Consider the following 8,425-nt stretch of genomic DNA (forward strand, 5'->3'; position numbering starts at 1 on the left):
GGCACGGGAACTGTCAGTGTGCGCGCGCACAGGCACGGGAACTCTGTGTGTGTGTGTGTGTGTGCACGCGCGTGCGTGTGCAGGCACAGGCAGTGTGTGCGTGCGTGCACAGGCATTTTGTGTGTGTGTGTGCACACGCGTGCGTGCAGGTATAGGAAGTGTGTCAGTGTGCGCGCGCGCGAAGGCACGGGAACTGTGTGTGTGTGCGTGTGTGCGCACAGGCACGGGAACTGTGTGTGTGAGTGTGTGTGCGCGCTCGTGCGCGCAGGCATGGGAACTGTGTGTGTGTGCGCGCGCAGGCACGGAAAGTGTGTGTGTGTGCGTGTGCGTGCGCAGGCACGGGAAGTGTGTGTGTGTGTGTGTGTGTGTGTGGGTGCGCGCGCGCGCAGGCACGGGAACTGTGTGGGTGCGCGCGCGCGCAGGCATGGAAATGTGTGTGCGCGTGCGCGCAGGCACGGGAACTCTGTGTGTGTGTGTGTGTGTGTGTGTGTGTGTGTGTGTGTGTGTGTGCATGTGCATGCAGGCACGGGAATTGTGTGTGTGTGCTCGCGCGCGCGCGCGCAGGCACAGGAACTGTGTAAGTGTGCGCGTGAGCAGGCACGGGAACTGTGTGAGTGTGCGCGCCCAGGCACGGGAACTGTGTGTGTGTGTGTGCGCGTGCGTGCGCAGGCACAGGAACTGTGTGTGTGCCTGCGCGCGCGGGAAGTGTGTGTGTGTGTGCACATATGCGTGCGTAGGCATGGGAATTCTGTGTGTGCGCGTGCGCGCAGGCACGGAAATTGTGTGCACGTGCGCTCGCAGGCCCGGGAACTGTGTGAGTGTGCGTGTGCGCAGGCATGGGGACTGTGTGAGTGTGCGCGCGCAGGCACGGGAACTGTGTGTGTGTGTGTGTGTGTGTGTGTGCACATGCGTGCAGGCACGGGCACTGTGTGTGTGTGTGTGTGTGTGTTTGCCTGCATGCAGGCATGGGCAGTGTGTGTGCGTGCGTGTGGAGGCATGGGCAGTCTTCGTGTGTGTACACGTAGGGACAGGCAGCGTGTGCGTGTAGCCATGGGCAGCGTGTGTGTGTGCGCGCGCACAGGCACCGGCAGCGTGTGTGCGCATGCGCGTCCAGGCACCGGCAGCGTGTGTGTGTGTGCACGCGCAGGCATGGGTAGTGTGTGTGTGCACGCGTGTAGGCACGGGCTGTGTGTGTGTGTGTGTGTGCGCGCGCGCAGGCACGGGCTGTGTGTGTGTATGCATGCGTGCAGGCATGGGCTGTGCGCACGCAAAGGCACGGGTAGTGTGTGCGCGCCCGTGCGCAGGCACAGACTGTGTGTTTGTGTGTGTGTGTGTGTGTGTGTGTGTGTGTGTGTGTGTGTGTGTTTGCGTGCAGTCACAGGCAGTGTGTGTGTGATTGCGCACGTGCAGGCACAGGCAGTGTGTGTGATTGCGCACGTGCAGGCACAGGCAGTGTGTGTGTGCGCGCACGTGCAGGCACAGGCAGTGTGTGTGTGTGTGTGTGTGTGTGTGTGTGCACGTACGTGTGCAGGCACGGGCAGTGTGCGCGCGCGCGCGCAGGCACGGGCAGTGTGTGGGTGTGTGCGTGCAGGCATGGGCAGTTTGGGAGGGTGTGTGTGTGAGTGTGCAGGCACGGACAGTGTGCTTGTGTATGTGTGTAGAGGCACGGGGAGTGTGTGTGTGTGCGCGCGTGCAGGCACAGGCAGTGTGCCTCTGTGTGTGTGCGTGTGTTCGTGTTCATAGGGTTAGTCCTACAAGTACACCCCACCATACACACGCATGTGTACCTGACTTTGAGCAGTTCAAAATGAGTTCTGGTGTTGTCCTGAAGCTACTTAGCTAGTAGTTAAACAGTTCTGTCCTGTGATGTAGATTATCAGCACACAATTTCTTGATCCAGGGCAGCAACACATAGGCAGGGCCTCTGCATATTAGTGGGAGGATGATGATACCTTTGATATCTGTGTGGGGAAATGGTGCTTATGTTTCCAATTGAGCGATCATTGTCTTATCAAAAAAACAAGGTAGAGTTGTAGATAGCTCTTGCATGCTAGTTACCTTATCCTCCAGCACTGACTTGTGTTGGCCTCCCACAGTTGTCTATAGTGCCTCCAGCACACAGGGAAAAAGGGTTTTTTCCATTGATAGAAGGTTAAAGCATTGAAATGTGGTCCATCAATTGCCCAGATATGGTTGGGGAACCTGTACATACATAACTGTCAGTACCCTGGGGGTCCAAATGTGGAAGGAACTGTGAGATGAGCATCTAATTGGCTCTGCTCAATTAATTCGTGGCAACATGAACAGTAAGTAGATTTGCCCACACCAAATGGGTGCCCTACACAGATGCAACCATTGAAGTGGTCTATGCTTGGAAGTGCTCCAAACAGCAAGTGTTTGGATGTTCATGGCCAAATAATTGCTTCAGAAGTGATCCTCAAAAAACTGTGGAGCAGCTTTAAAACACTTCTTTTTAAAGTGCCTCCTGAAATGTATGTATACTCCATGGAGCACAGTTGTGGGGGATGGGGAGAGGGGGGTTGCTTAGCCCTTTAGCATCACCTCTGTTCTGTTCCACCCAGCTGTGAGGGAAGAGGGCCTAGACCAGGGCAGAGTCAATGGGTGTTCCTGTATGCCTAGCTCTCTTTGAGGCCCTTCAGAAACCAAGAGACATACAAGGAATCTATCTTTACAGCCCCCTGGTTGAACAGGGTTCTGCTCTCTTTTATCTCTTTCAGAGACTGGAGGCCAAGACTCATGCAGGGACTCCAGCTCTTCAGCAAGGGGGCTAGAGAGAAGTTTCCTTGCAGGTCTCTTGCCCTCCTTAGGTCCCTGAGGATAGCCAGGCACACAGAAAAGTGTTCACTGGCTACCCACCCTTGGGGGCATGGGGATAGGGCATAGCATTGAGGGTGCTGGAGAACCAAGCAACCCCTCATCATACACCCTGGCTGGGGAGCATTGCCGTTGCATGACATTGTGGCACTATTGAAGCACTCCAGGGAGGCAGGGAGAAGGAATGCAGTTGGTGGCCACATCCTTATAGCACTGAAGTTCTCACTTGGAGCAGATTTTGGATTGTCAAAGGGTTTCTTATGTTATTTATCTACCTACACAGTTGTGGGGTTGACTCACTGTAGAGTTTGAGGTATGTGACCTTCTGAAAGTTCTCATAGTTTCATAGTTGGTAGGGTCGGAAGGGACCTGAGTAGATCATCAAGTCCGACCCCCTGCCATGGGCAGGAATGAATGGTGGGGTCAATTGACCCCAGTTACGTGATTATCTAGCCTCCTTTTGAAGACCCCCAGGGTAGGAGTGAGCACCACTTCCCTTGGAAGTTGGTTCCAGCTCCTAGCCACCCTGGCTGTGAAGTAGTGCCTCCTGGTATCTAGCCTAAATCTACTCTCAGTCAACTTATGGCCGTTATTCCTCGTTACTCCCGGTAGTGCTTGGGGGAACAGGGACTCTCCCATTGCCTGCTGGTCCCCCTTGGCCAGTTTATAGACAGCCACCAGATCCCCTCTCAGCCTTCTCTTGTGGAGGCTGAACAGGTTCAGGTCCTGTAGCCTCTCTTTATAGCGCCTGCCCTGCTGCTGCCTGATCCCTCTCTTCATGCTCAGCCATTTACCAGGACCTATCACCCTGGCAGGCCCCCACCCATGCACACATGCCCCCCACAGTACAGGGGAAACCCCACAACCCTCCCTGAGATCCTGGCGTTGCCAGCCTTCGCTTGTGAACACTGCTTCTTGCCTGCCCAAGGGCCCCTCTGACATTGGGAGTTTTGGTGAGATGTTATGGGGATTGGAGGGGTGGGGGCTGACCTGGCCTGAGACAACTGATCAAAACTCTGTGTGGCCCCCGGGCCCAAATAATTGCCCACCCCTGTCTTAAAGCCTACTAATATACATAGGACTGGAAGGGACCTCCTGTGTTGTCATTTCTAGTCCTTTACTAGCGCAGGCAGCTACATTGTGTAATTTTTCATAAACTTATGAAGCTTACTCTTGAAACTAATTAGGTTTTGCCCCTACTGTTCTTTGAAAGCTGTTTCAGAACCGCTTATGTTTAGAAATTTCCTCTTTTGTTAAAATTGTCCTTAGTTTAACTAGGTTTTTTCCCTCCCTAATGTTTACTAGTGTATTTATAGAGAGCAATCACATTTCTCCAGCCTTTCATCATAGTATCATAGTAGCTAGGGTCAGGAGGGACCTGAACAGATCATCTAGCCTGACCCCCTGTCACAGGCAGGAATGGATGCTGGGTTCACAAGACCCCAGACAGGGGATTTCAACCTCCTCTTGAATTTGCCCAAGGTAGGGGCGAAGACCACTTACCTGGGAAGTTGGTTCCAGATTTTGGCCACCCTAACTGTATTGCCTTCTGATCTCTAACCTAAACCTATTCTCCATCAGCTTATTACCATTGTTCCTTATCACCCCAGGTGGTGCTGGGAAGAATAGGGCTCTACCTATTTGCTGTTGATCTCCCCTGATGAGTGACTCATTTTGTCATAATCTAAGTCACAGTTATCCAACTCCTGGCCCATGGGCTGCATGCAACCGAAGGGGTTAATTTGAGGCCCCTGGGCTCCCACACTGATGCTGCTTCCCTGTTGCACTAGCCACAGAAGCAACTGAGAGCTCCAGGCTCCCTTCCACTTCGCTTTCTGTCTCCCCACTCTGCCCCCCAGGTGGTGCAGGCCATGGCAGTGCAGCTGCAGTTCAGGGAACTGGGAGGGGATCAGAAGCCCAGGCAGGCAGCATTGTGCAGAGAGGGAGTACTCACACATGGCACGGTTCGGTGCAGCACAGTGCGGGGAGTGTCTCTGCATAGTTCAGTGCAGCACAGTTGGGAAGGGGGTAATATCCACACGAAGCACTGTGCAGAATAGCGGGGAGAGGCGGGGAGTGCCCGTAGAGGGGGGCAGTGCACCCAAGCAGCATGTGGCCCCAGGGGCACCTGGCCCACACTGGTGCAGCCCCTGTGGTTTGCAACACCCTTACAAATTGGACAGCCCTGATTTAAGTCAGTGTGTCTTTACACTCATCTCTTAGCACCTGAGTGAACACTATTTTATTCCAATTTAAGTATATGGCGAAACCATTGCAGGACACTATCCATATTAGTCCATATCCTTAATCTCAAATGCAGATTTATTCTACTTGTCCAAGGAATATAGTTACATCCTTATGGATCTTTTAGGAAAGAGTAGCCAAATGACAAGAATTAGAATGCTAGAATACATTTTGTATTATGCTTCAAAAACAATATAATGACTGCAAAAAGAAAGTTAATGCTTTAGATCCTGAATTAATTCCAACAACTAATTAGTAGGTCATTACTTTATACGTCATGCATTCTTTTTCAGTCCTGGCAGCTGCTGTGTTTGCTTTCCGAGCAGTGAACCTGATGGAGGTGACATCACTGGCTGCAGCTGAAGTAAGGATATGTTTCACTTACAGGAGATTGAAATAGTTTCTGATGTGTTGCCAGCTGCAGTAATTTAAGCTTCAGATGGATGTGCTATGCAATGCGCAGCTTTATGCTTCAATTCATATGTTCAGGAAAAATGGAAAGGAAATTGAGTAAAATTCCTTTTCTGGAACATGCAAAATATTATCTTTGTTATCAGTAATATAGTATAGCTGAGTTATTTGGTCAGATGTGAATTACCCACCTACTTTTATCTGTTTTATATTCATATCCCCGATTGTATTAAAATATACTTTAAAAATGATACAGTCATCTTTTTAAAAAAAATTAAAAGGGTAGCTGCTTCTATGCCTTTTTGATATTACATGGCTTTTAAAAGGTTGTTTTTTTATCAAATATTGACATAGAAATTTCATCTTTGTATGTGTCATCATGTTGTATATGTGAAAACCCATTAGAATGAAACTTGTTATTTGTACTAACTAGTATTTTGTTAAAAATATTTTTTCCTTTTTCAAAAAAAAAAGCCAATACAAATCATGTTGTTTATCTTATAGAAAGTTTTTGTTAATGACCAAGTTAATTCTTAAAAGCAAACTCCAATCAGAAGAGGATGACTCACTTTAAGTCATCATTAAAGTCATAGACTTGCTTCACAAGTACAACTCAAGACACAGGATAAGGATTCATAATGTGCAATTATTTTTAGAAGCAAGTTGAAATGTTAGATGTCTTATATACCCATGATACCACATATATTTGAAGTAAGTCTAACAACTAAAATAAAGTTACGGTTTATTCTCTGCCTATACTTATGGTCATTTTTATTGAAATGTTAGACTGAAAAATCTGACAAAAAGGAATCTCTACAGACTGATATAAATTAGCATGTTTTTAGGCAAATCTGAAAAAGCTAATTACTGTCAGTATCATTCTTTGCAAGTTTGGTGCAACTTTTTCTGATTTCTTAGAAACTCCATAAGAGAAATGTGATTCAGGTGTCAAGTTTAACAAACCTTTTTTGTTCTTTACTCCAGGCTGTACTTGCTGACCTTTCGACCCTGAAGGTTATGCCTCTTCTTCAAATCTTCCTGTTTGCCACTGTCACTTGATCTACTTCAAGGCCAGTGACACCACATACATCTCCGGTCTTTCACTAGAAACTAATAATGAACTATGCAATGTCTGCATAAAACCAAAATTAACCGTATGTATGAAAGTCATTTTACAGATCATGTTTGTCATACAGATAAATCCAAGGTTTCTCATGGATAAAACCATGACTTTGAACTCCTATCCCGTGCATACTGCTGAGTTTCATCACAACAGCAATAGATGCAAGTGATTTGATGGAGGTGGTTACTTGTTCACATAAATAATACAAACTAGTACGTAAAATGCATGTAATATCAAATGGAAAAATAAAGGTAACATAATTATCAATCTACTGTGGGTGCTGTGACGGTTCCATTAATGCAAGTTCAGAAAAAGTTGTCTTCCTTCTGAAACCCCATACTAGTAAGGTTGCTAACTCAACAGTGCAGTAAGACTTCAAAAAAGGAAGTTTCACTTCTGAGAACTTTTATCTCTTTCCTAGAAGAATATAACAACATGCTTCTTATTAATTTTTTTTCTGTTTTATTTTTTTGCACATAGGAATTATCTCCCTTTAATTTCCCATTTCCCTCCTTTCTGTTTTGTTTATCTACAGCTTTTCTGTATCCATTACAAAGTATGAGAGTTTTAAAAGTGCCTCATTTCCCTTCAACTTTCAGTTTGGTCCTCAACTTTCTTAGGTACCTTTTGAAAGTCCTACCCATCAGAGGTCCCGTGTTGCAGGAACTGTTCCTCTTGTGAAAAAGTTTGGTCTTGGCTTCGTTTAAGACAGTGGTGGCCAGCCTGTGGCATGCATGTGTAGTGGCATGGGTAGCCCCTGTGTGTGGCACATGGCAGGCCGGAGATTGGATAGGCAGATTAGGGCAGGGAGAAGAAAGCAGAGTGGCAGATTTGAGCAGAGGGCAGGAAGTAGGAAACAATGCAGCTGATTGGGCAGGGGAAGGGGATCAGAATGGCACTTGGGAAAAGTGTGGGGTTTACTTGGGGCTTAGCTGCCAAAAAGGGTAGCTTCCACTGCTTTAAAACTTGGGAGTCTGTCACTCTCTCCTCTCACATGGTTTCTTTGGGAGCTTTGTGTAGTGCATTTTCCAGTTTTTCCGCTGTTACTAGTGCAGCAGCTCAAGCTTCAACTCAGGATCAAATCCAAACTCATCCCTGTGTAACCAGGCATTACATTTTTTTGTTAATCTGCCAGATCTGTTATTTCTTTTAATGATGTCCTCTAATTTTTCTACAGGTTCTGTAATTGCAAAGTAAGCCATTAACAGGAATTAAGGCAGGGGTGTTAACATAAAGCCCAACAGCTTGATACAGCCCGCAGAGTCTCTCTCTCTTTCTCTCTCTCTCTCTGTGTCCTGCTAGGTTGCCAGTGGATTATTGGAAGTTGGAGGGCATGGCTTGCTGCAGAACACCGGGCTGAAGCCTTGTTTTACCTCTGGACCAGTCCACTAGATCCATTCTGCAAGGAGCCCCATGGTCTGGATCTGGCCGACCCCTCTTTAGGTTAATGATATCTTAATACATGCAAATGATCACAGTCAAAACTAAGTAATGTGTATAACAATACTGTACATAATATAGCCCTTCCATTTGCTATAACTCTTCATTCAGAGTAAATATTTACCTTCAGATAAAAATAAATATATGCAAATCTCATTGGGCAGGACAGAACTTGGCCTTTCTATTTCAAGAGAGATCCTGTACATGCTTTCGTTAGCACAAGACCTACATTACCTAGCACATTACCTACATTACTCATGAACATCATTAAAAACTTATTTTTTGAGGCTCAGAGGAATCATTCCTATACCTGGCATCTAAATTGGGCATTCTAAATGATGACAGACTTGGATGACACCTAGTTAATTTTGA

The 8,425-nt window shown here is 47.2% G+C and overlaps 1 protein-coding gene across 3 annotated transcripts in view; it reads left to right on the plus strand.

The window, feature by feature from the left end:
- Nucleotides 1-8,174, plus strand: part of TBC1D19 (TBC1 domain family member 19) — a 114,840-nt gene extending 106,666 nt beyond the window's left edge. For 2 of the 3 annotated variants that reach the window (XM_025208725.1, XM_025208724.1), the window contains exons 20-21: nt 5,373-5,443; nt 6,475-8,173. In XM_025208725.1, the coding sequence (XP_025064510.1) occupies nt 5,373-5,443; nt 6,475-6,549 (146 nt within the window). In that variant the 3' untranslated portion in view covers nt 6,550-8,173. Of the gene's footprint in view, nt 1-5,372; nt 5,444-6,474 lie in introns of all 3 variants that reach the window. The other variant, XM_025208726.1, reaches the window with a different exon arrangement.
- The last annotated feature ends 251 nt before the right edge of the window (nt 8,175-8,425 follow it).

This window comes from Alligator sinensis, unplaced genomic scaffold (genome assembly GCF_000455745.1).
Source record: "Alligator sinensis unplaced genomic scaffold, ASM45574v1 scaffold183_1, whole genome shotgun sequence".
In the NCBI taxonomy this organism is placed as follows: Eukaryota; Metazoa; Chordata; order Crocodylia; family Alligatoridae; genus Alligator; species Alligator sinensis.